Genomic DNA, 27,139 nt, shown 5'->3' on the forward strand with positions numbered 1-27,139 from the left:
CAGTCTCTTATGCTTTGGCTCTCTCCCACTCTAACCTCTTTTTTTTTTTTTTCCTTCCCCTCCCCGATGGGTTTCTGTTAAGTCTCTCAGGATCCACATAAGAGTGAAACCATATGGTATCTGTCTTTCTCTGTATGGCTTATTTCACTTAGCATCACACTCTCCAGTTCCATCCACGTTGCTACAAAGGGCCATATTTCATTCTTTCTCATTGCCACGTAGTATTCCATTGTGTATATAAACCACAATTTCTTTCTCCATTCATCAGTTGATGGACATTTAGGCTCTTTCCATAATTTGGCTATTGTTGAGAGTGCTGCTATCAACATTGGGGTACAAGTGCCCCTATGCATCAGTACTCCTGTATCCCTTGGGTAAATTCCTAGCAGTGCTAGTGCTGGGTCATAGGGTAGGTCTATTTTTAATTTTCTGAGGAACCTCCACACTGCTTTCCAGAGCGGCTGCACCAATTTGCATTCCCACCAACAGTGCAAGAGGGTTCCCGTTTCTCCACATCCTCTCCAGCATCTATAGTCTCCTGATTTCTTCATTTTGGCCACTCTGACTGGCGTGAGGTGATATCCGAGTGTGGTTTTGATTTGTATTTCCCTGATAAGGAGCGACGTTGAACATCTTTTCATGTGCCTGTTGGCCATCCGGATGTCTTCTTTAGAGAAGTGTCTATTCATGTTTTCTGCCCATTTCTTCACTGGGTTATTTGTTTTTCGGGTGTGGAGTTTGGTGAGCTCTTTATAGATTTTGGATACTAGCCCTTTGTCCGATATGTCATTTGCACATATCTTTTCCCATTCCGTTGGTTGCCTTTTAGTTTTGTTGGTTGTTTCCTTTGCTGTGCAGAAGCTTTTTATCTTCATAAGGCCCCAGTAGTTCACTTTTGCTTTTAATTCCCTTGCCTTTGGGGATGTGTCGAGTAAGAGATTGCTACGGCTGAGGTCAGAGAGGTCTTTTCCTGCTTTCTCCTCTAGGGTTTTGGTGGTTTCCTGTCTCACATTCAGGTCCTTTATCCATTTTGAGTTTATTTTTGTGAATGGTGTGAGAAAGTGGTCTAGTTTCAACCTTCTGCATGTTGCTGTCCAGTTCTCCCAGCACCATTTGTTAAAGAGACTGTCTTTTTTCCATTGGATGTTCTTTCCTGCTTTGTCAAAGATGAGTTGGCCATACGTTTGTGGGTCTAGTTCTGGGGTCTCTATTCTATTCCATTGGTCTATGTGTCTGTTTTTGTGCCATGAATATGATTCTTATATTAGGGTCAGCTATATTTTTGTGAACCTTGAAAGTGGTCAGGCTATTGAATAGCATCGATTGTGTTCTCTATTGAGTTCTACGATGGTGTGAATGTTACAGGCTGTGCTCCAAGGGAATTTTATAATTAGTAACGAGTCCCCAAACAATTGCCCCCCCCCACCCCACCCTCGCCGCTTCACAGTCTTGCAGGCTTAGAGACTGAGAAATCCTAGCTAAGTTTCAGAGGCCTTATTTGCCCATAAGAGTTGACCCTGGATTGGTCTCAGGCTTCCAGCCTGGACAGCTCTTGCAGTGAAAGTTGACTTCCCTGGTCATCAGGTAGAATCTCCATTAGCTGTCAATTCTGAGTAACAACCTTTAAGAACCAAACTAAACCTTTGGGTTGCTGACCTCTCCCTAACATGCTATGGTATCCCTTGTACACGATCAAAATGTTGTAGCTGTACTTTGCCTTAAGGGGAATTGTATTGTCTATAAGGGACATGGGCCATTTCTGCCAATAAACTGTCCAAGCGCATTCTCTCCCTCCCCTTCCCCCTCCCCCTCCCTCCAAAGCATTGTTCATCGTATCTGGTGGGATTTTGTTTCCGGGGAGTAGACACTTGCCTTGTTTCTAACATGAAGTATCAGCTATAGTCCATGGTCTCTATTCCAGAACTCACACTGACCTCTACCTAATGCCTTACTGTCTAGTCATCTGATTTTGAACATTGTTGTTTCCATAGTTTTAACTTCCTGTGTCATTATTCCTTAGTTCCTATCTCTTAAGATGATAGCGTTTTTGAACCACACAGTTGTTAACTTCATGTGTATTTTTTCACACATAGTTATGATTAAAAACTGAAGTGTGAGATGAGAAAACTTCTAGGGAAATGCTTTTATTTTCTGCTTTTATAAATAAAAAGAATGTCTAGTTATTGGGTGCTATCATTGTATACAGCTAGTTTTAGAACAAGGAAAATTCTGAATTGATCTTGTTAACTTTATTTTTTAAATGTTGATTTTTGAGAGAGTAAGCAGGGGAGAGGCGGAGAGAGGGGGACAGAGGATCTGAAGTGGGCTCTAGTGCTTACAGCAGAGACCCCAGTATGGGGCTTGAACTCATGAACCATGAGATCATGACCTAAGCTGAAGTCAGACGCTTAACTGACTGAGCCATCCAGGCGCCCTCTTTTTTTTTTTTTTTTTTTTCCAATCCTTATTCACTTTATTTCAGAAAGTGGTAAAATAGCTGTGGAATACAGACCCTGTGAAGAGATCACAGATGCCAGTACTGCAGACGAGCTGCAGGATTTAATTCAAGTATGTGGAGATTAAAGTTCAAGGGTGACATAGCCACTGTAGCCATAATGTAAAGCAACCAGCAGAATTTGGAAGACTTTGGCATTAGCTCTATCATCCTTTGGGAAATGTGAAACTCAAAAACTGCTTTTGACTGCAGGGGATTTCTGGGGCTTTTCCTGAAGTCCTGACCCTTGGCTCTGACCCCTTATTTGAAATTTGGAGAGCAAATTTCATCAGAGCACTGCCACAGTTGTGGACATAGGAGAGGACACAAGCCTTTTAGAGCTCCCCTCAAACAGAATCTCAAGGATTTGGGAACAGAGTAACTATGGCCTTAAATGTGATTATACTACAGCGTTTGAAACCATTATGCCATTCAAATAGGATGTATCACCCAGATGTCGGCATCTCATATATATCTTGCGTGAATATCTTGCTGAAGAACTTTTCTGTAAATCACTCACATGGATGTCCTGAATTAGGGATTAAGTTGCCGAAATAATTTCTAAAAAAAATTTTTTTTTTACATTTATTTATTTTTGAGACAGAGAGAGACAGAGCATGAACGGGGGAGGGTCAGAGAGAGAGGGAGACACAGAATCTGAAACAGGCTCCAGGCTCTGAGCTGTCAGCACAGAGCCCGACGCGGGGCTCGAACTCACGGACCACGAGATCATGACCTGAGCCGGAGTCAGCCGCCCAACCGACTGAGCCACCCAGGCGCCCCGCCAAAATAATTTCTAAAAGAAAATAGTAATGTGCCACATACAGAATGTTAAAAAAAAAAAAAAAAAAAAAAAAAAAAAGCAAAAATGTGTTTCAGGTCATTGAGAGCTTAATTTGGGGCTAGATTTGTGAATTTTTTTTTTTTCGATTTTTTTTTTTAATGTTTATTTATTTTTGAGAGTGAGAAAGAGCGTGAGCTGGGGAGGGGCAGAGAGAGAGGGAGACGCAGAATCTGAAGCAGGCTCCAGGCTCGGAGCTGTCAGCACAGAGCCCGGCGCGGGGCTCGAACTCACAGACTGCGAGATCATGACCTGAGCCGAAATCAGGCACTCAGCCAGCTGAGCCACCCAGCCGCCCCTCGATTTCTGAATATTTAACTCACCCCACAGTTGCAAAGTTTGTTTTGAAGGGAAGAGAGTGGAGAAAGAGAAGATGGTTACTTTTTGAAAAAGCACTGGAAGATTTTTCGTGCAAAATAATAATGTTAATTGAATCTAAATCAAACCAGTCGAGGAAACTTCAGACGTTTCCAAGTTTAGGCTTTGAGAAGTCTCGCTTCCTGGGGTGCCTGGGTGGCTCCATAGGTTGAGCATCCGACTCTTGATTTTGGCTCAGGTCACGATCCCAGAGTTTGTGGGGTCAGCCCCACGTCGGGCTCTGTGCTGAGCGTGGAGCCTACTTGGGATTCTCTCTGTCTCTCCCTCTGTCCCTCTCCTCCGCTCACGCTTTCTCTCTCTCAGGAAAAAAAAAAATTAAAAAAAAAAAGTCTAGCTTCCTGAAAAAGGTGAAAAGATGAGAAAAAGATTCAGCATTGATGCTAAAGATTTCAGAAACCTGATTATAGCAACAGATCCATTCCTGCATGAGGCCAGTCTTGGAATCAGTTCCATATAAAAACTATTCCTGTGTGCTAGACATTGGGATTAAGATAAAAACCCCCTCTCTCTTGCATTTTACATGCTAGAGGTTGTGCCAGACCATAAGCAAGGACTAAAAATACATTAGAAAAGGGGCTGTGAAGGAAGTAAACTGAGTGCTAGTTGCAGTATTTCAAGAAAATTGTTTAACACGCTGACTATAACATCCTAAGTGCCTTCTCCATGTGGGCGCACAGAGTGGACCTCTGAAAAGTGGCCTTGTTACTTTTTCTAGATCAATGGCTATGTCCAGTCAAGATGAGATGGGGGAAGTTTTCCCACCCAGTGTAAATAAAGGGCTAGAATTGGTTTCCGGCCCTCTTTCCCAGAATGAATTGCTTAGCACTCCCCCCAAACTCCTCCTACAGACATTTAGGGGCCATCGCAGATTCAGTGGTAGGCCCCCATCTAACAGAGTGGTGAATTAATAATCAGCCATGGGTATTGAGAATTTAGAGGAAATGGCAACATTTTAGAATATCTGACTGTGAAGTGTGTTCTCCTCCCCATCGCCCTAACTGGTGCTTATTTTGCAGGTCAGCTACTTTTCTTGGAAGCAGTATGGCCAGGGGGAGGAAGAACGTCTCTCGGATTTAAGCTTTGAAGAGCAAGAGTTCAAATTGCTAGAGCTGGACTAGCATTTTTTAATTTCCCAGGATGCCAGGTCCTGTGGCTTCCTTGGAAGCTCTGCTCCACTCCCCCACCCTTCCACCCCTCAGAGCTGCGGGAGTGCGGGGCCACCCAGATCTGAGTCCAAGTACTACCTTGCTGTGAGCAGCCCCGGGCAGGGGAGGGGGGGGGAGGGGGGAGGGGGGGAGTGGGGGGGAGTGGTGGCCTTTGCAGGGTGGAGGGAGGCCTGGGCCCCAAGTGATTCTGGGAAAAGGGCCCGCTCTGCTGGTGCGGAGCCCATCTCCAGGGAGCTAATAAAGGTGGTGTAAATAAAGATGTCATAAATAAAGGGTGGGACGTGGGCGGGGAGGGCGCACAGTTGCTAACTGCGCGCGCGCATCACGGGGCTGCCATAATGGTTTGGCTCCCGCTCAGGGCCCAGCGCCAGTACCCCACTCGCCTGGGTCGCTGCACCCCGGAGCCTCCGCGTGTCATGTCCCGGCTGCGCCTGTTGGCCCCACTGCTTCTCTTTATGTGGCAACCGTTGTGGCTGCTGGTCCAGGCAGCTCAGCCTCCGGAGTGGGCCCTGGACCCTGCCCAGCTGACTTCCGACCCCCTGGAGGCGGCTGAGCCCTGGTCTTCTCGCTCCTCTGATCCCCCGCCCGAATCGCCCCAGGCACTTACACGCCCAGCTGAGCCGGGGGGCTTTAATTACCCGGGGTCCTCTGCTCCAGCCCAGATGTTGGCCCCGCCTAAGGAGTTGACCGAGACTTTGGTTCCATTCCTGGACACGGATTCGTTTGGTGAGCTACCCCCAGGGCCAGATGAGGATCTGAATGACCAGCTAACCCAGCATCAAAGGCTCCCAGAGGTGGTTCCAGTGCCAGGTTGGGATCAGAATCAGACCATAGCTCCGCCTCCTCAACTCAAAAGTAAGACTAAAACTGTAGGTTTAGATCAGGCCGAAGATCACCAGTCATTTGAAATACTTGTTCCATCTCTGGATAGTCAGAGTTCAAAGCCAACAAAGTTTATTGTTTCACCCCTAAACCTGAAGAAAGATCTAGCTCAGCATCGAAGGCTTGCCAAAGTTGTTAGAACTCCAAACCAATTTGCAAATAAAGAGCACCTACAACAACAGCTGCAGGATGATTATTTAGATTCCAATATGGGTCTCCTGTATCCTGAGGAGAACCTACCTATGGGTTTCCCAGGGGGACCAGATCAACTTCCAAACTTCTCTGAGGAGGCTGAAATTTCTCCACCCTTGCAGAAGACCCCAAATCATCTAGAGTCCCCTGAGGAAGCTGAATCTTTTTTGCCCCAAGGGGAGGCTCAGGCTCAGCATCCAGAGCCCTCTGAAGAGACAGAAACATCTCTACTTGAGCAGGAGGCTCCATCTCAGCATCCAGAGTCCCTTAAGGATGGAAATTCAGCAAACCCACAAGAGGCCCCAGCTGAGCCTTCAAGTACCCCTGAAGAGGTCGAACCTTCTTCAGTCCAGCAGGAAGCCTCAGCTCATCCTACAGAGGCCCCCGAGGAAGTGGAACCTTCTCCAACCCCCCAGGAGGCCCCTGCTCAGCCTCCAGAGCCATCTAAGGACATCATATCTCAACTGTTAGCACATCATGAAGTAAATGTGCTATCTCCAAGTCAGAGTGAAGCTCAGAAGCCAAGCTTCCCCAATGTCACTGTTAAACCTCTGGATCTTACCATAACTCTAACTCAGCCTGCGGAGCACCCTGAGGAGGCTGGACCTACCCCAGTCCAGCAGGAGGCCCCTGCTCAGCGTGCAGAGCGCCTCGAGGAGGTTGAACCTACCCCAGTCCAGCAGGAGGCCCCTCCTCAGCCTGCAGAGCGCCTCGAGGAGGTTGAACCTACCCCAGTCCAGCAGGAGGCCCCAACTCTAGTTCCAGAGTTCCCTATCGAGTATTTAACTCAACTTGCAGTAAGTGATGAGGTGACATCTCTACCTCTAGGTCAGTATCCAGATTATTTAATGTTTCCCAGGGTTATAGGTAAGCCTTTAGATGTGGAATTTACCACAACTCCAGGGCCTGATAAAGGTGTTGAATCTTCTATAGCCCAGCAAGAGGCCCCACCTCAGCCTCTTGAACATACTGAGGAAGCAGAACTTTCTCTAACCCAGCAAGAGACCTCGGGTAAGCCTCCAGAGGAGGTTGAGCCTTCAAGTGAGCAGGAGACCCCAGGTCAGCCTTCCGAGCCTCCTGGGGTGATTGATCCTTCTCTAAGGCAGCAGGAGACCCCAGCTCAGCCTTCAGTGCCTCCTGAGGAAGGTAAGCCTTCTCTAAGCAAACAGGAACCCCCAGCTCAGCTTCCAGACCGTTTTGGAGAAGCTGAACTTTCTCCAACCCAGGAGGAGGCCTTAGCTCAGCTTGCAGAGCTCCTTAATGAGGCAGAATCTTCAACCCAGCAGGAGACTCCAGCTCAGTCTCCAGGGGAGATAGAATCTTCTGCAACCCTGCAAGAGCAACCAGCTCAGCCTCCAGAGCTGCCTTCCAGGGAGGTGGAACCTTCTCCAACCCAGCAGGAGCACCCAGCTCAACCTCTATGGCATCATAAGATGACAGTTTCACCTCCAGGTCACTACCATGATCAACATTTAAACCTGCCCAATGTCAGTGTGAAACCTCCAGATGTGCAGCTTACCATGACTGCAGAACCCACTACAGAGGTGGGACCTTCTGCAGTTCGGCACGAGACTATAGCTCAGCCCTCAGTGCCTCTTAATGTGGAACCTTTTGAAACCCAGCATGAAGCCCCAACTCTGCCTCCACAGTCCCCTGAGGTTGAATCTTTGCCAGTCCAACAGGAGACTCCAACGCAATCTCCAGAATCTACCACACAGGAGAAACTTCCAACACAGCAGGAGACCCCAGTTCAGTATCCAGAATATCCTGGAGAAGTTGAACCTTCTACAACCCAGCAGGAGGCCCTAGCTCAGCAATCACAGGCCCCTGAGGAGGGTGAATCATCCTCAACCCAGGAGGAGGCCCCGACTCAGCTTCCAGAGGCCCAGGAAGAGGGTGAACCTTCCCCTCTCCAGGAGGAGGGCCAGGGTCAGCACCCACAGGCCTCCGAGGGGAGTGAACCACCTACAACCCAGGAGGAGTCCCCAGCTCAGCATCCACAGACCCCTGAGGAGGTTGAATCTTCAACCCAGCAGGTGGCCCCAGCTCAGTTTCCAGTCCTCCAGGAGTCCCCAGCTATATCCCCTGAGCCCCCTAAGGAGGTGGAACCTTCTCCCACACCTCAGGAGCCCCCAGCTCAGCCTTCAGAGCCCGGTAATGAGGCAGAATCTTTTCCAACTCAGCAGGGAGCCCCAGTTGTATCCCCTGAGCCCCCTAAGGAGGTAGAACCTTCCACACAGCAGGAGGCCCCACCTCAGCCTTCAGACCCTCCTGAGAAGGTGGAACCATCTCCAGTCCAGCAGGAAACCCTATCTCTACCTCTCGAGCCACTTAAGGAGATAGAACCTTCTCTAACACAACAGGAGGTACAAGCTCAGCCTTCAGAGGCCCCTGAGAAGGTAGAACCATCTCCAATTCTGCAGCAGTCTCCAACTCAACCTCCGGAGCCCTCTAAGGAGGCAGAAACTCCTCCAGCCCAGCAGGAGGCCCCAGTTCAGCCTCCAGAGCCACCTGAGGAGGTTGTAGCACAACCTCCAGTCCATAATGAGGTGACAGTTCCACCTCTAGGACAAGAGCAAGCTCAGCATCCAAACTTGCCCAATGTTACTGTTCAGCCTGCTGACCTGGAGCTTACTGTAACTCCAGAACCTACTGTGGAGGCTGAGCAGTCTACAATCATGCAGCAGACTCTAGCTCCTCCAGAGGACACTGAGGTGACACCTCCACATCCAGAGCAGGTCCAGGCTCAGCATCCAAATTTGACTGAAGTCAGAGTTCAGCCTTTAGACCTGGAACTGACCATAACTCCAGAACCCACTACAGAGGTTGAAACTTCAACCACGCAAGAGATCCCAGGTCACCCTTCAGAGCCACCTAAGGAGGTTGTAGTTCAGCCTCCACTGTTTCAGGAGGTGACAGTTCCAACTCCAGGTCTGGATCAAGCTCGTCATCCATCGTCACCTAATGTAACAGTTCAGCCTTTGGACTTGGTGCTTACTGTAACTACAGAACCCACTACGGATGTTAAACATTCCTCAGCCCTGCAGCAAACTACCGCTCCTCCAAAGGACCTTGAGGTGACATTTCCACATTCAGAGCACATTCAGCATCCAACCTTAACTAAAGTCACAGTTAAACCTTTGGACCCAGGGCTTACCGTAACTCCAGAATCCACTACAGAGACTGAACCTTCTCTAACCATGCAAGAGACCCCAACCCAGCCTCCAGAGCCACCCAAGGAGGTTGTTCAGTATCCGTCCCAACAGGAAGTGACAGTTCCTACTCCAAGTAAGGATCAAGGTCAGCAACCAACATTGCCCAGTGTCACAGCTCATCGTGTGGACTTGGGGCTTACCATAACTCCAGAACCTACTACAGAGGCTGAACATTCTACACCCGTGAAGGAGACTACAGCTCCTCCTCCAAAGGACCTTGAGGTGACACTTGCACATCCAGAGCAGGTTCAGAGTCAGCATCCAAACCTGACTGAAGTCACAGTTCCACCTATGGACCTGGAACTTACTGTAACTGCAGGATCCAGTGTGGAGACTGAACCTTCTCCAACCATGCGAGACACCCCAACTCAGCCTCCAGAGCCACCTAAGGAGGTTGTAGTTCAATATCCATTCCAGCAGGAAGTGACAGTTCCAACTCCAAGTAAGGATCAAGGTCAGCATCCAGCATCACCCATCATCCCATTTCGTCATGTGGAGCTTACTATAACTCCAGAACCTATTACAGAGGCTGAACATTCGACAACCCTGAAGAAGACTACAACTCCTCCCCCAAAGGACCTTGAGGTGACACTTGCACATCCAAAACAGGTTCAGAGTCAACATCGAAACCTGACTGAAGTCACGGTTCCACCTATGGACCTAGAAATTCCTGTAAGTCAGCAACCAGAGTCATTTGAGACAGGTTTTCCTCCAACAACTGAACATCCTGTGGTGCATTTTGTAAAGTATACCTCAGAAAAGGCATACACAACTTTAACTTGGCAACCAGAACAGAATGCCACCACAGACCTCAAAATATGTGAGCGCTGTACCTGCAAAGAGGAGACACTGTCGTGTGTTGGTCTCAGCCCACAGCAGAGGCTCCGCAGAGTGCCCGTGCTGGAGCCCGACACCTACAACGGCACCTTCACCATCTTGTAAGAATCGCCTTTACTTGTTTGTTCTCTGCCTCCTGCTTGACATGGCAGTCTCTTCCTCAATGTCGCCCTGGGCCTTCCTCATCTCCCCAACCACGTTGACTGACTTTCTGTTTTTACCTTTTCTTTGTCAACTATCCCTTATCTTCATTTTCCTTTTTACTACTGTTCGCCCTTCTGCAATCTTTTACTTGTAATTGTCCTTATTCTTTTTCCTTATCCAATTTTTAGCCCCATTATTTCATTCCTTAACCTCTACTCTCCCATTTTTGCTCCATCCTCTATAATAGGATACAACAGAGTAGTGAAGAGTAGAGATTCTGGAACTAGATTGCCTGCGTTTGGGCCGAGGTCTGTCATCTATTAGCTTTGTGACTCAGTTTCCTTTTCTGTGAAATGGAAATTATGATAGTTACCATCTCATGGGATTATGGTGAGATCTAGATGAGGTAATACATATGAAGCACTTGGATCAGTGCCTGGCGAAATATGAGTGTTAGCTGTTATTATTTTGATTCCCCAGACCTCATCTTTGACGCCCGGCCTTCCACATACAGTACTCAGTTTGGGCCCAACCCAAGAGTAAGTACTATGGGCGCCACACTAGGATGAAATCGTCTTCAGAACATGAAATGACAGGTGGGAAGAAAGGAAATGGTCATAAAAAGGGAGGTGGCATGTAATTAAGTACTAAAAGAGGTACCATGGGTGTTGGAATTCAGCAGACTCTGTAATCAGCGGAGTATGGAGGTCAGGGAGAGCTGCATGGATAAGCTAACACTTTAGCTGAGACTTAAAGAGTGGCTCTGATGTGTTAAATAGAGAAAAAATGGGTATAAGTCTAGGCAAAGGCACGGCTGCAGGAATGATCAGGAATTAAGAATTAGGTTAAGCAGTTAAAGATCCAATTACGAGAAACCTTGACTATCAGCTAGAGAGGTTTGAACATTAGATTCTGAGTTATAGAGAGCCATTGAAAGTTTTCAAGCATGAGATATACAGAACGCTGAAACAGGATTATTTTCAGTTCCCCATATAGGCCGATCTGGAGAGGAGAGCTTGATCCAGCGAGACCAGATAGAATGTTCTAACAAAACCTGGGAATAAAGTAACAAGGGGCCGACTCAGAGTGGCTGAAAAGAGTAGAAAGAAAAGCCTTGAGAGCACTGCAAAGGAGGAAGTGACAAGATAGACTAACTGATGACAGTCGCGGGTGGGGTGTGCACGGGAAAGAGAAAACTCAGATATTACTCTGAAACTTCTGTCCCAGATAAGGAGAATGATGGAAGTTGAGGCATCTTTTACCAGGGAACACAGAGCAACCAGAAGGCTTCAGGTTGACTGGAAATGTCCACCAGGCACATGGGCAGATGGGTATCTGTTTTGAATTTATTCCTGACTCCCCTGAAAAAAATGTGTATATAAACTGACCAGGTAAGCTGTTGCTGAGGGAAGAGGACAAAACTAAAGGTAAAGATTCAAAGTCATACGCAGAGTTAGCGGTTGAAACTGAACCTCAGGCATTTAATAGCTTCTCTTAAACATGTGTAATTCATGGATACATGAATTATCATGGATACTTTTTTTTGTTTTTAATGTCACAGGTATAGAGGATAAAACGTGAAAATCCCACCCCACCCTCCCTACCACTCATAAGATAACTCCTGTCACCTTTTTGGTGTGTGTCCTTCCTTCCCATCTCTTTCCTTTGCATTTTTTCCTAATTTCCTAATGAGGGGATACTTTTTAATTCCTTGCCCAGTGATTTGTTGCTTTTCCCTATACAATATGTCTAAGAAATCTTTCCATGTTAGTTATTCTAATTTCTAACTTCCCTTATCCTTCTAACACCTAGAGAGGTTTCAGTAGAGGGCTTCTTTACATTTGTTTGCTGATAATGGTAAATTTTTTACCATTTTTTTCGTTGAATTATTATTTTCTCATTGATTTGTGGAAGGAACCATTTTAGACACATAAGTGATTTGGGGGAAAAAAATACTTATCTCCAGAGTAATTAACAGGCGTTATCTACCCAAGGAATGGAACAAATAGGAAGTTCAGGTTCTAAGGAGCTGGCTTGTTTGTGCCAGTGGCCCCACGCTATCTCTTTATTAATTGCACCACCTGGGATGCTGATAGCCGCGGAAATTAGAAAGTTGGCATTTACTGCATTGGAATATTCCCCACAAGGTTGCCAGTGATTCTTTTATTTATTCTGTTCATTCCTTTCCTACCTATTCAAGGATCTGAACTGTGTTTCTTCACAGAAATTTCCAAGGAAACTCTATTTCTCACATTGATGAAAATGTATGGAAGGGATACCGTTGGGCTGAGAAACTGTGAGTATATTCTCTCCAAATACGAATACAAAAAAAAAAAAAACAAAAAAAAAAACTAACTGCATTCTAAGGTCCTTCTTGGTCCAGAACTTTGAAGTCAGTAGCTCTGAGGAAAGGTGTTTCCCCTTCCATATCCCAACTCGACCTCTACCGATTGCAATTCTGTGTTAATTTTTTTTTTAACGTTTATTTATTTTTGAAACAGAGAGAGACAGAGCATGAACGGGGGAGGGTCAGAGAGAGGGAGACAGAGAATCTGAAACAGGCTCCAGGCTCTGAGCTGTCAGCACAGAGCCCGACGCAGGGCTCGAACTCACGGACCGCGAGATCATGACCTGAGCTGAAGTCGGCCGCTTAACCGACTGAGCCACCCAGGCGCCCCATCTGTGTTTATTTTAAAAATTAAATTTGGCAGGTTCCCTTTAAAATTAGAATCAATTTCAACTTATTTTCCATTATACAAGGAATACGTGATTATAGTCTCAATATATAAAAATGAAATAACAGGGGGACCTGGGGGGCTTATTCGGTTAAGTGTCCAACTTCGGCTCAGGTCATAATCTCAACGGTTCGTGGGTTCAAGCCCCACGTTGGGCTCTGTGTTGACAGCTCAGAGCCTGGAGCCTGCTTCGGATTCTGTCTCCCTCTCTCTCTGCCCCTCTCCTGCTCATTCATTCCCTCTCTCTCTCTGTCTCAAAAATAAATAAACATTAAAAAAATTTTTTTTGATGAAATAACAGATCTAGTGAACACCTGCCTTATGTTCTAATCCCCCCACTGCTGGGATAGCCACTACTCTGGATTTAGTATATATCCTTCCAGACCTTTTTCCATGCATTTGCCTACATACATATTTACAGCAAAATAGGTTTGTTGTGTGAGTTTCTTATCTTTTTTTTACATAAATTGTAACATCCTACAACTCGATTCTTTTGCTTCGTGGTATGTCTTAGACTTTTTTTCTTCCAGTACATAGAGGGTTACCCCATCCATGCAAGCTGCTGCATAATATTCCATAGTATGAGTGTATTACGATTTAGTAATTCCCCTCCTGATGGATGTTTAGGCTGTGTCCAGTTTTCTTATTACATGCATTGCTGCATGGACCACCTCATACATGCATCTTTGTGTACGTGGGTGGGTATTTCTGTAGAATAGATCCCTGGAAATGGAACTGTTGGGATGAAGACGATGTCGATATATACAATTTTAATTGCCCTCAAAAAAGGTGTGCCAATTTACACACCAATCCATACACCATGACAGCATTCATTTCCTCCTACCCTCCCACTCTTGGATATTCTCCATTTCTTGGCTGATCTGGTGGGTGAATAAAATGGGTCCCTTCTGAATTTGAATTTTTCTGATTACGTATACATTTAAATATCTCTGTATGTTTCCTGGGCATTTGTGTTTCTTGTCTGAATTTTCTGTCCTTTGCCAATTTTGTTGTTATCTTTTTTTTAAATTGATTTGTAGAAAAAGTCAGTGTAGACACAAGTAATTTTGGAAACAATATTATACTCAAAGTAACTGACTGGCATTTTTCATGACAGATTGTGTGTCATATCATTAGTTCAACTTGGGTAGATAAGTCATAAATGACTTCTGAATTAATAATAAAAGACATAACAGTCATAGTAATCTAAATGTAGGGATTATGATCCCCCTAAAGTAGATTCCCCCCTGCCCCTTAGTCTGATAACCTTACTGGTAAGGGACAAATGGTAGAACAAGGTAGTTGTTTTCTTATGAATTTTATGAATTTCTTAAATACTATATATAGTTTATATTTTCTCATGATAGTATCTAACTTGGAGATCTTATTTCCCAAACTTGTAAGAAAAATGAAAGTAATTTGGCACAAGGAACAAGAGAGAGTGGAGAGAGTGGGTAGGCTGAGGGACAGGGGTAGGAGAAAAACTTTGAATTGTGTATTATATACCTTTGGAATTCTGAGCCATGCAAATATATATTACCTATTAAAAAAAATAAACTGAAATTAAAAAAATATTTTTTGAAAAGCGTGTATTTGGTAGTTTATATACTAGAAGATGAATCTGGTAAGATTTGATGATTCTTAAAAAATTTTTAAATGTTTATTTATTTTTGAGAGAGAGAGAGAGAGAGAGAGAGAGAGTGAGCAGGGAAGGGGCAGAGAGAGAGGGAGACACAGAGTCCAAAGCAGGCTCTAGGCTCCGAGCTGTCAGCACAGAGCCTGATGTGGGGCTCGACCCCACAAACTGTGAAATGATGACTTGAGCCGAAGTCAGACACTTAAGCAACTGAGCCACCCAGGTGCCCCAAGATTTGATGATTTCTAATTCAGCTTGAGGGTTATGCCTTGTAAGACAGAAGTTTTTAACTATGGGTCAATAGTCCCCTGGGGCAGGATTTTTAACCTTTTTTTCTATATATCAAATTTAAAAAAAAATTTTTTTCAACATTTATTTATTGCTGAGAGACAGAGCATGAACAGGGGAGGGGCAGAAAGAGAGGGAGACACAGAATTGGAAGCAGGCTCCAGGCTCTGATCTGTCAGCAGAGAGCCCAATGTGGGGCTCGAACCCACGAACCGTGAGATCATGACCTGAGCTGAAGTTGGACACTTAACAGACTGAGCCACCCAGGCACCCTTCTATATATGTATTGATGATCTGCAGAAGCTTATGTTCTTGGGATAATGTTTTCAAATGTATAATAAGTTAAAATATATAGGAAAAGGAAATTATGTGGAAATAGAGTTTTCAAAAATTTTTTAAAAAGATTAGTGATATAGCAATAAATCTGCTTCTGTTAGAATATTAAATAACAAAATATAATGGTACGCCTACTAACTATTATAACTTCAAGGTACTGATGAGAATAAATGATATTTTGAGATATCCACGCCAAATATGTGATATGAAAATATCTGATTTCTGCTGGGGACCAAATTAACTACACTAATCTGTGGTTTGTTGCCTACATTCATAATGGAAGGAAATGCTAATTCTAGTTAGAGGTTTGTGAAAATAGAGATGTGATTCTATTTCCCATCCAAGTTTGGCACCCACAAATTCAGTCCATTCTATTCACGGACCTGAGCCCTAAAGGGATGGTCTGCAAATTGAAATCGCATGCACACCTTTGCACGTATTCAAGAAAGTGCAGTTTTCTAGGGAAAGGGTCCATTCCATAGCTTTTATGAAATTCTCAAAAGGTTCTTGTCTCAAAAGATTGAGTCACAAATTGGGGCGGAGGTGGAGAAAGACATTTGTTTTCCTGTGAAGTTGTACTTATTCTCATAAATGATGATAAATGAATGATTTGTTTTAATTAAAAGTAGTATATTTGCAAATTGATACCTGTCACTTTCTGAATTCATTCAACAAATATTTATGGAGCATCTCCTATGTCCCAGGAACTGTTTTACATGCCAGGGATATAAGCCCAAGAACAAAACTGACCAAATATCCCACTTGTCAAGGGGTTTACAAATATATAATATAAAAACAAATATGTAAATATAATAAATACATAGAATTTCAAGTATTGGTAAGAAATCAGTGGCCAGATCTCTCAAGTTTTCTAATTTATTCAACGACCGTTTCTGCTGCTCATAGACTGAGTTTTTTACTAATGATAATACTTTTCATTCATATAATCTTGAGTTGGTTCTTTTTATTAGATGTACTGTTTACCTCTGTCTGAGGATATATTAATGATGCCATTCTAAATTTTGTATACTGTTTAGTTTTGAGAGAGAGAGAGAGTGAGAGACAGAGTGCAAGTTGGGGAGGGGCAGAGAGAGAGGGAGACACAGAATCGGAAGCAGGCTCCAGGCTCTGAGCTTCAGCACAGAGCCCAGTGCAGGGCTTGAACCCATGGACTGCAACCTGAGCCGAAGTCGGATGCTTAACCGACTGAGCCACGCAGGTGCCCCATTAATGTTGGTATTCTCAAATCCTTTTGTGTTTTCTCTGTTAACTGTGTCATTGACTATAAGCTGTTATATTTGTTTTTTATTTTCTGTCCTGAATAGAATTGGCTTTCTCACTCCATTTGGTCATTCCTGAGTGCAATTTATCTTTGTAGTTGAGATTTGACTTGCTTCTGTTTTCTGGTCCTAAGGAAGAGGTGAAATGAACCACGGGGCTTGTTATTGGTGACAGGTCCCCCTGAGAGTTAAAGAAGAGGTGGGAGGTGACTTCTAATGGCTAGTCAGAGTGTATACCCTTCCTCCAGGGTTCTGGGACCCTGCCCCCTTCTAACACCAATGGCTCCTGCCTGGAAGAAAACACCCTTTGCTGCCAGATCCAAGGAGGAAGGATGTGGGGTTGATGTGCTGTCCTTGGTCCTACTGCAGTATCCCAGCTAATCACCCTGTAGGTGGCTCCAAGGCATTTCTGGTGGGGAGTGTTTGTAGAGCTACTCCCTTGGCTTTGAGCTAAGGTTGTGGATTTTCTAATTGTATCTTTTCTAATCATCCTTAGGGACTTTGGTGGAGTTTGGAGTTTGGTAGAGACTTGGCATGTTTCAATCTGCCAGCTTGAAATAGCACAACCTCTTAGGAAGACAATTTTGTACCCCTGTTAAATCCTGGAGAAACTTAGGCAAATGTGTACTAGGATATAAACAGAAAAATGTCCAAAGCAGCACTGTTTATAATAACTAAAAATTAGAAAAATCTAGTATCCACCAACAGTAGAATGAACAAATAGTGTTACACGGGTATTTACTCTATACTTATTAAACTGAGCATTTATGTTATGTGCATTTTATGCACATTTTTAGTTCTCACAGATATTTTTTAGATGGGGAAAAAAATTAGATGGCTTTACTTGTAGCACTGATATGGTTATAAATAGGGCTTCCACAATAAAATTTGGGAAAAGAGAGGAGGAAGTGGCAGTTCTGTCCATGTTTTTGCCACTCAGGGCTGGGTTCTAACAGAGATTTTGTGATCCAGAGAGTAGGCATTAAATGTACATTTTGGTGTGAAGAGTGGATAGGGGTGTGTGTGTGTGTGTGTGTGTGTGTGTGTGTGTGTGTGAGAGAGAGAGAGAGAGAGAGAGAGAGAGAGAGAGAGAGAGAGAGACAAAGGAGTATGTGAGAAGAAAAGATTTGAATCAAACAGCAGAGATCACCATCCCTACATTAAATAAGAATTAGTGTATTTGGTGGCACCATTACCCAGGTTTCTCTCACATCTAGCGGTCCTGTGTAGCAAATAGTTGTAGTTATTTTTGCATTTTGACCCAGAAATGACCTTTTCATTTTGCAGAATTCTCAGGGACAATTATCTGACCGAATTACATAAAGACACATTTGAAGGCCTGCTATCCCTCCAGTATTTGTAAGTTAATCAGTTCATCATTTATTATGAGTTTTTAGTTATATTATTTATTAAAAAATACAGGGTTCAAATTGGATAATTGCAACAATTTCTTCTAACAGTAGAATTCTATAATTCTCTATAGTGGAATTCTATAATTCTCTCTATTAAATTCTATAACTCTGTAAGTCTGTGGGGACCCAGCCCATCTCTAGCATTAAATACCTCCTATGCATTTTCAACTTTTTAATTTTATAGACAAGATATAGGAAAAAGCCCTTCAGTTGTAGAGGAAAAGGGGTAATGAAGTCTGAGCAATTATGGACACCCATATGAACCTTGTTATGTAAGTGTTCATATACCATCTGCTTTTATTTATATTTATTATTTATGGCCCATGGATCAAATCCTGTGTATGGTCTGTCTTGATACAACCTATGAGTTCAGAATGATTTTCATGTTCTTAAAGGGCTGTAAAAGAGAAAAGAAGAGAAAGAAACAGAGAATATGTGACAGAGACCGTATATGGCCTGCAAAGCCTAAAATATTTACTGTCTGGCCTTTACAGAAAAGGTTTGAAAAAGTTGGCTTAGTAAAATGAGAGGAATTGAAGTTAACCTCAAATTGTCACCTACAAGACAAGAAAATATAGAACACTTACATTAATTTGAATGCCATTAACCCAGAATTTTTAAATAATTTAATCTAAATTAAATATTTAAATATTAAATATTTAACTAAGCAGGTGAATTATGTAAGCAGTATTACCAAGTACATATTAAATTATTAAGAGATTAAGGATTTCAGTGTGGGAAATTTTATTAGTTTATTTTTTTATTATTATTTTTTATGTCATTTATTGTTAAGTTAGCTAACATACAATGTGCACTTGGCTTCAGGAGTAGATTCCTGTGATCAGTGTGGAAATTCTTATGCCACCATAAAAATAGATGTTTAAAATGATGGTTAAGGGGTTGGGGCTCCTGGGTGGCTCAGTTGGTTGGGCGTCCGACTTTGACTCAGGTCGTGATCTCACAGTTTGTGGGTTCGAGCCCCGTGTCGGGCTCTGTGCTGACAGCTCAGAGCCCGGAGCCTGTTTCAGATTCTGTCTCCCTCTCTCTCTGCCCCTCCCCCACTCATGCTCTGTCTCTCTCAAAAATAAATAAACATTAAAAAAATGATGGCTAAGGGGCACGTGGCTGTCTCAGTCATTAGAGTCTGCAACTCTTGATCTCGAGGTTGTAGGTTAGAGCCCCATGTTAGGTATAGAGATTACTTAAAAAAAATGAAATCTTTAAAAATATAATGATGGTTAAGTGGTATAGTTAGAAATGTTTACACTAAACAAACATCAGAAATGCCTCTAACTTCGCTAATTACAGAATAAACATCTCTCCAGCCTCATTGTCAAGGAAGAAATGTTTGCATATATCTCTGTACATTAGACATACAGAGATACTAATGTTCTTTGCTATGGAGGTTCAGTGTTTATTCTTTGTCCATGCCATGCAAAGCTGTGTATTTCATTAATCCTTTTTAAAAAATTTTTTTAATGTTTATTTATTTTTGAGAGAGAGAGAGAGAGAGACAGAGTATGAGCAGGGTAGGCACAGAGAGAGAGGGAGACACAGAATCCGAAGCGGGCTTCAGTCTCTGAGCTGTTGGCCCAGAGCCTGATGCGGGGCTCGAATTCATGAGCAGTGAGATCATGACCTGAACCGAACGAAGTCAGATGCTCAATCGACTAAGCCATCCAGGCACCCCTCATTAATCCTTATTAATGATGTGCTTTAGAAAATAGATTCTTCTTGCAAATGTGGAAGGCTTAAGGGTAGTGAGTAAAAAGAATCTCATATGACACTAAAAATAGTCCTTCAAATTATCAAACCTTCCAAGTCTTAGGGGACAACCACTTTGTATTGGTCTTCTTGGCTACCTCTGCCATCTGGGCTCCAAACGTTACAAACACAGTTTGGAGAAAACCAAAAGAGACAAACTGCGCAATGGATAGGGCCTTTCATTATTTCTACTATGAGGTACTTTGTAAGCCAATTATTTCATGTCAGGTGAAGTGTTCTCATTCATTCATTCAAAAAAAATGTGAATCAAAACCTAAAAAAGAATGTGACAGGCCCTATGCCCAGTACCATAGGCACGCAGATGGTTAAGACAGGCTTCCCACCCTTGTAGGAACTCATGATTTCACAGGGAAAATAAACAGAAGCTTAAACCATAATGCCTAAGCACTAAATGGATGATGAAGCACTGACAAAGTGCAGAAGAGGGAGCCACAAAGTCGTAAAACCACATTTCTTTTCAGTCGTTTTGCTCCTTCTACTCACTACCCAGCTGTTAATTTATTTTATAAATATTTGAGTTTGTTCTTTGTCCATGCATCAGTTTTAAACACAGTAGACAACGCAGATGAGCAAGACTAGTCCATACTTTCATGGAGTTTATGCCCAGAGGAAATGGAATGCCAGAATAACTATATTAAGAAGAAATTGGGGCACCTGACCGGCTGAGTCAGTAGAGCATGCGACTCTTGATCTCAGGGTCGTGAGTTCAAGCCCCAGGTTGGGCGTGGAGTCTACTTTAAAAAATTAAAAGAAGGAGAAGAAGGAGGAGGAGGAGAGGGGGAGGGGAAGAAATGGATTTGGGCAATGAGAAGTATAAGTTGTTTTTGGAACACAGAAGAGGGGGGGAAGACTTCAAGTTGGATCAGGGAAGTTACTAGAGAAATACTGTTTGAACAGAACCTTGAATGGCTATGACGTATCATCAGATAGACATCTTGGGAAGAATATGCTTGCAAGATAGAGTGAGTGAAAGGCAAAATGCAGGAGAAATTTCTTTGGTATCTGTAGAGTAGGAAACTAGAGCCGGATTTAGGATTTTGAAGGCCTTGGATAATATGCCAGGCTACCGTGTTATCACAGCAGTGCTCTAGGACAAACTTTAGACTGCACCAGGGTCACCGGGAGGCCTTGTCAGAACACAGGTTCCACCTCCACAGTTCCTGATTCACTCAGTCCAGAGTAGAGCTGAGAATTTGCATCTTGAGTAAGTTCCCAAGTGACTCTGATATTTGAGAACCACTCCTGGAGAATTAATCTGGTGACTGTGTGCAGTATAGATTAGAATGGGAGAGACCAGAGATGAAAATGCCAGTCAGAAGATGGTGGTACCCATGTAGGTGGAAAGTGAGGGACTCGGCTGAAATCCATGGAAATAAGAGGGTCAACCATAATCAAGAATGGGTGTTTCCAAATAAAAATCCAGGACCGTGTTGTTTTTTTGTTGGCCCCACTTGCAGCTGAAGCAATTGATAAATTCATAGACCGTTTAGGCAACGTACAACCAAAAATAAATTTCTATTAATATGATAATATAATTCTGAGTTCGTTCAAAGTTAGGTATTGATTAGAGGAGTAACTTCTTTTCAAGTTAAATGAAAAGGTATCTTTTACCTCTTCTGGTATTGACTTGGTGTCAAGAAGTAGAACTAAACCAGGAAGGTGTGCTAATGTGAGAATATCCCTTTTAATGTTAGAAATTATAGGGGCGCCTGGGTGGCGCAGTCGGTTAAGCGTCCGACTTCAGCCAGGTCACGATCTCACGGTCCGTGAGTTCGAGCCCCGCGTCAGGCTCTGGGCTGATGGCTCGGAGCCTGGAGCCTGTTTCCGATTCTGTGTCTCCCTCTCTCTCTGTCCCTCCCCCGTTCATGCTCTGTCTCTCTCTGTCCCAAAAATAAATAAACGTTGAAAAAAAAAAAAAAAAAAGAAATTATATGTGGCGATCACAACTTTGAGCTCATAATTTAGAAATTGATGAGGCCACAAAAAGTCATTTAATCAATTCTTCTGCTCTCAGGAAACATTACTTCCAAGATCTATCAAGATCTATAGTTGTATATTTTATGTATGAAGATCACAAAGGTGAGACTCTTAAGAAAGGTGAGGACAGGGTTAGGGGCTCTGGAAGGTTCAATTAACAATTCCTAATACTCAGAGTTTAGCCAAAAGCTACTTATTCAATACTACCATCCTACTAATTAGATATCTTATAGCTAATTGAGGCAATATTTTCCTTTTCCTTTTCCTAGAGATTTATCCTGCAATAAAATACAATCTATTGAAAGACGTACATTTGAATCACTACCTTTTTTGAAGTTTATGTAAGTTACAAATATAATTTCATTATATTTGGAATTTGTATTAAACTTAATTGTAAACCTCTTTGTTATTCATTTGGAATGAATGAACCTTTATTAGTCGAAAGCTACTAAAATTATGTAGCAAATCTTTTTTGTCTGTGGCAAAGTTTGGTGTGAGAGTTATTATAGAGATCAGAGTGAATCGTTCTAGAGCAGCAGTTCTCTGCCAGGGTGATTTTGCATCCAGGTGACACTTGGTAGTGTCTGGAGACATTTTTGATTGTCAGACTGTAGATGTGCTCCTGGCATCTAGTGGGTGGAGGCCAGGGCTGCTGTCACACCCTACAGTTCACAGGGCAGCACCCCCCCCCCCATAACAAAGATTATCCAACCATAAATCTCAACAGTGCTAAAGTTGTGAAACGTTTTTCTAGAGAAATAAACTTACTTCTCTAGAAAAAAATACTTACTTAACACAAGTATTTATTGAGCATTTACTGATTTGTATCTAATGCACCACATGTATAAACATGAAAGTATAAATCTTTCATGCAAATATTTTTTTAAAAAGGCAAGTATCTTTCCTAGTGAGATTTCTTTAGTGTATGGAGAGAGTATTGTGGTTATGTTTCATTATCTATAAATTAGAATCACTGCCAAAGGATAAATATTCTGAAAGAATATCTTTTTTTTCTCTTTGTTTGTCTTGTTTTTGTGTGTGTGTGTGTGTGTGTAGAAATCTTGGTTGCAATTTACTCACCGAACTGAGCTTTGGAACATTTCAGGCCTGGCATGGAATGCCGTTTTTACACAAGCTGTAAGTGAAATAGAAAATGAATACATGTAAAAAAAAAAAAAAACTACATGTAAAAATATCATACAGTGATTGGTTAGGTGTGTGTTAATAAACCCAGTATGAATTCTGGAAAGTAGGTCTTAAAATCCATTTTTTTTTTTTCAAATGAGGAAACTAAGGTACAAAGAGGCCAAGAGACTTGTCTTAACTCCTAAATGGCACTCTCTGCCCTCCCTCGTACCCAGCTTTGTGTGGGCAATGAAAGCCCCAAGCAAGTAACACCCAAGTCAGTATTATCATGGGAATTCGTGACAGTGATGCTTCCCCAAGGTGTGCATGGTCCTTGAAATCCACTTTTGAATTTAACTTTGATTCCTGCTCATGTGCAAGTTTCCTATGCAAAAGAGAACTTCAAAGAACTAAGTTTAGCACAGAGTTTTCCAGGCAGCAAAAGGTGTGGGTGCTTCTTGAGCCATCAGGAAAGCAGAAAGAACTCCTGAATGCCTGCCACAGGGCACTGCTCTCCATGTGTTTTCTTTCCTGACCACTCTTCAATTAAGAAGTATGTTATTCCCTTTCAGCCGGAAAATTCTGTGATTTCTCTGTAAAAAAGCAAATCATACTGGACATGTTCAGTGGCCTGAGGGGGATTTTTAGACTCAAGGTTGAAGACCCTCCTCTAAAGCAGACGCTGGAAAAGACTGTCTTACTGTCTTGTGGTTCAGAAATCCGATTTCACAACTTATCTTCCGTTAGATGAAAGTGTTTACGGTGTGTCCGGAGCTGGAGTAAGTTCCTGCGGGTGCCCAAGAGCAGGGGCCTCCTCTCTCCTCTCATTAATTTGCTGATGCCTAACTTGGGGAAAGAATACTGAGGGTCAGTTTTTTGTTTTGCCGGCATGCCAGAGAACGGGCTCATTGAGTTTCTCCACCAAGAGGTTTTAGTGGTGTCAATATAATGTCTTAAAACTCACCACCTCTACTAAGCATCTTATAACACCGAGAGTCTCTTCCAAGAATCTGAATTTCATAGTTAGGTAGGCAATACAGGACAAAATAGGGTGGAATCCGTTGATAACAATGAATGAATTCATTGAAAAACACTCAGTGCCACGCGCACTCTATGTCGACAGTGTACTAAGTACTGGGGGTACAAAGAATACACAGGGACTGTCCCCAAGAATCTTTCATACTGGAAGGAGAAAAAGATGGCCGTTGATGGGAAAACGTATGTGAGCCATGCTGGCATCAGTGCAGCAGGGTAACGAGCTAGGGGGTGACAAAGTAGGGGATGGTTGTGGAATAGAAAAGATTTGTTGTGGAAAAGGCAACAACTTGCTTGTGTTGAGTTTCCACGTTCATCTTGATGAAGTTTTGGGGAGATGGTGGGGAGTCGGGAGCCGACGGCCAAGAAAGAATTCTTGAACATGTCTTTGGTGCAAAAAGGTGATTTTATTAAAGCACAGGGACAGGACCGTGGGCAGAAAGAACTGCGCTGGGGTTGTGAAGAGTGACAGGTTATATGCTATGGAATTGGGAGGTCAAGTCAAAAGGGAAGTCTCCAGAGGGACTGTGATATGTGAAAGAGGACTCCTAAGATACCAGAGGCCTTGCTATTGTCAAGCTAAGGTTGTTTTTCCGTCTAGCAAAGCATTAAGACAGTAGGGAGTTCCTGGAGAAATATTTTATTTGCCTGCCTCAAGTATCTGTCAATAGGCTGCAGGTTATAAGGAAATTTAATTTTACCTGAGATTTCCTTCTTGCCTTTGTTCCCCATATCACTATGGAGGGGTGATGTGGGGTCTCCAGGAAGCTGATTCTGTAGGTTTCTGGCGATTAGGCTATTGATAAGATTGCCTTTTTCTTGTAATTTACTAAGATATTTGTAAACTGATGGAAACTCCTATCTTGCCCGACTGAGATCTCTTATCAGTTAACCATTTGTTTTCTTTCCTTTCCTTTGTCCTCGAGCAGCCAGAATCACACATATCCCACCTGGGGCAGGGGCATGTGCTAACTTGTATCTTGCCCTCAACTTGCCTCATGCTCCCTCATCAATCTTACATGACAGAAAAAGGTAATTAAAGAACCAGAGCTAGCTGGTATTGAGAATAAATTAATACTCATGTCATGTGTGTTATGCCCAGAATTCGTGATCCCCAAATACCGCCAGGGAGCCGAGTCCGATGTAAAAGCAAAAGAGCCTTTATTCGAGCTAGCTCGAGCTCAATCCCCTACCTGCACTGATGCAGAGGTGAGATACCGGGGAGAGAGAGCCAGTTTCAAAAGGACAAAGGTTTTATGGGGGCCTAGGGGCAGTTGGTGAGGTAATGGCTGTGGCCTCAGCTGATTGGCTGGGGAAGGGTCCTGGGGAAGAGTGCTGTTAGGCAGGTGGGGGGGGGGGGTTACTCAAGGGGAGGAGGTGTGGTCAAGGTGAAGGACACAGAACAAGATGGAGTCAGCCGGCGTAGGCCCGCCCTTTCAATGTGGTTTGAATAGAGCTGTACTACTAAAACGAATTCACAGTTAACTTCCAAAAAATTATCACAGTACAGTAAGTGTGTATTGGAGGTTGGGCTCCTTGTTTGGGGCCAAACTTTTCTTTTCTTTTTTCTTTTTAACGTTTATTTATTTATTCTGAGAGAAAGAGAGCATGCGCAAGGGAGATGCCATCCCGTGAATTCAGTCACGTTATTACCTATGTGACTTAATTACTGGGGTGTTTATAAGTTGAAACAATATTTTCTCCAGCATTAAATAAGTTTGTAAACCTTTTGGGCCCCAGCTGAGGTGGATTTATCTTGAACTGACTGAAGCTTAAACTTCAGGTCTTCTCACTTACATAGGCCCCTTCCAAAGTCTTGGGAGGGACCCTCGCAGTTCCTGTACGCATAATTTTGCATGTTTTGATGAGGCAGGATTTCCCAAAGTAGATGAGGTTCAGACCCTACAAGGCCTCGATACACCCCTGGGTTTCAGGTAATTCTATCTCAGTAAGTTTTTTGAATGAAGCCTCTTAAGTTATTGATAAACACTGAGTGAACACGTTAGCGGTGTGGTAAAGTCTATTTTGAATCTGAAATCCACCTCAAAGCCATGCCAAGAGTTTATTAATAAGGTACCACTTTTTGAATGGTAGTAATAATCCTATTTCTTTCAGATGAAATCAGGAATGAAATATATTATGGAAAACCAACAGTGGTTGATAATCCTAAATGTTAAGTATACTTTTTTTTTTCCTGACTTTAAAGTGCTTCTCCTTCATTCACCTACACAGGTGCAGACCGATGGCTTATTTTAAAAAATTCACTTCATTGCTTCTAACAGTACGAGCTCCATGAGTTTAGAAGCCGAAGGACTCTACGATGTAGAAAGGCTGTACCTTATCGGGATAGAGCACATTCACATGCTGGCTCGTCTGTGGCGCATCAGTATTGTGCCAAGAACATAAGCTCTAAGGGAGAATAAGGAAAATCTAAGCCTTACCCCTTTTGAATTATTGTTGAGAATATCGTTGAGGTAGGTGTGGCCACCCTCTGAAGGCAAAGTCGAGCCGCAGTCACATTGACGCCCTAACGCTCCCCCAGTCAACTGGCATCTGCTTCCTTTTAGACGGCTGCGTGCCCACACAAGTTGACACACTTCAGGATATTGTCATCGCTTTTTGGTATGTACTGGAAATCCTGGCAGCTTCTTCTCAGATTCAGAAAGGCATCAACGTTAAGGATGAAGATGACAACTCAGGGCTGTCCTTTTGGGGTGATTTAGGGTAACTTTTATTATTTTCCGTGTGTGGTAGTTCAGAAGCTTTGCGATAGTCATACCCAACTGTTACTTTTCTTCTCCCAGCTGCCTCTGATTCTTCCCACGTATATGCCAAGGCATCTTCTTTCTCTGGGAAGCATGGTAGTTGCTCCTCTGCCCCATATCATTTCTTTAATACCTACCTCTGTTAGGTATTTACTGCGCTCCGGCACTACGCTAAGACCTTTCGCTTGTGCTGCAAGTAAGACAGTGTGTCTTAAACTCTTAGAATAGAGCCTGGCACGTGGGAAATGCTCCGGACGTGGCCCCTCACACGCCACTTCATTTTCGTTTTTCCAGCAACTCTTGTGATACAGGTAGTATCATCCTCATTTCGGGGATGAGGAAGTTGAAACTCAGAGACATCGGGTGACTTGCCTAGGTTCACACTGTCAATAAGTGACAGAACCACTTAAGAAGCTTCGCGAGTAATACAATTCCGCATTCCCTGGCACTAGGTAGGACCTGAATGACAACCGGCCTTTTGGGCGTCGTCCCTTGGAGTCAGCTTCTCACTGGAATAGGACCTTTCGAGCAGGGAGCTCCTTTTCCCTATGCTTCGGGAGCTCCTGGCCATGCCACCTATGGGCATCCCCAGGCTTCCTGCTCACCGCCTGGTGCA

The 27,139-nt window shown here is 43.4% G+C and overlaps 2 protein-coding genes and 1 long non-coding RNA gene across 6 annotated transcripts in view; 2 read left to right on the forward strand and 1 right to left on the reverse strand.

The window, feature by feature from the left end:
* Nucleotides 1-5,190: 5,190 nt before the first annotated feature.
* On the forward strand, nt 5,191-9,151 carry LOC144615198 (uncharacterized). Its single transcript, XM_081794762.1, has 2 exons — nt 5,191-9,030; nt 9,122-9,151. The coding sequence occupies exons 1-2, from the start codon at nt 5,218-5,220 to the stop codon at nt 9,149-9,151; spliced, it is 3,843 nt and encodes a 1,280-aa protein (XP_081650888.1). The 5' UTR covers nt 5,191-5,217.
* LOC144615414 (leucine-rich repeat-containing protein 37A2-like) overlaps nt 9,010-27,139 on the forward strand; it is a 45,153-nt gene continuing 27,023 nt past the window's right edge. Inside the window, exons 1-5 of one of the 4 annotated variants that reach the window (XM_078442360.1) lie at nt 9,010-10,106; nt 12,374-12,445; nt 17,712-17,783; nt 21,868-21,939; nt 22,655-22,735. In XM_078442360.1, coding sequence (XP_078298486.1) covers nt 9,154-10,106; nt 12,374-12,445; nt 17,712-17,783; nt 21,868-21,939; nt 22,655-22,735 — 1,250 coding nt within the window. In that variant the 5' untranslated portion in view covers nt 9,010-9,153. The remainder of the gene's footprint in view (nt 10,107-12,373; nt 12,446-17,711; nt 17,784-21,867; nt 21,940-22,654; nt 22,736-27,139) is intronic. The other 3 variants (XM_078442362.1, XM_078442363.1, XM_078442364.1) reach the window with 3 other exon arrangements.
* LOC144615165 (uncharacterized) lies at nt 16,234-23,704 on the reverse strand. Its single transcript, XR_014137167.1, has 3 exons — nt 23,425-23,704; nt 22,679-22,733; nt 16,234-18,393 (listed from the first exon to the last, which is right to left on the reverse strand). It is a non-coding gene; the product is annotated as an uncharacterized LOC144615165 (long non-coding RNA).

The sequence above is a fragment of the Panthera onca genome, assembly GCF_046562875.1.
Source record: "Panthera onca isolate mPanOnc1 chromosome E1 unlocalized genomic scaffold, mPanOnc1 haplotype 2 h2.Chr16_ul_3, whole genome shotgun sequence".
NCBI classification, from domain to species: Eukaryota; Metazoa; Chordata; class Mammalia; order Carnivora; family Felidae; genus Panthera; species Panthera onca.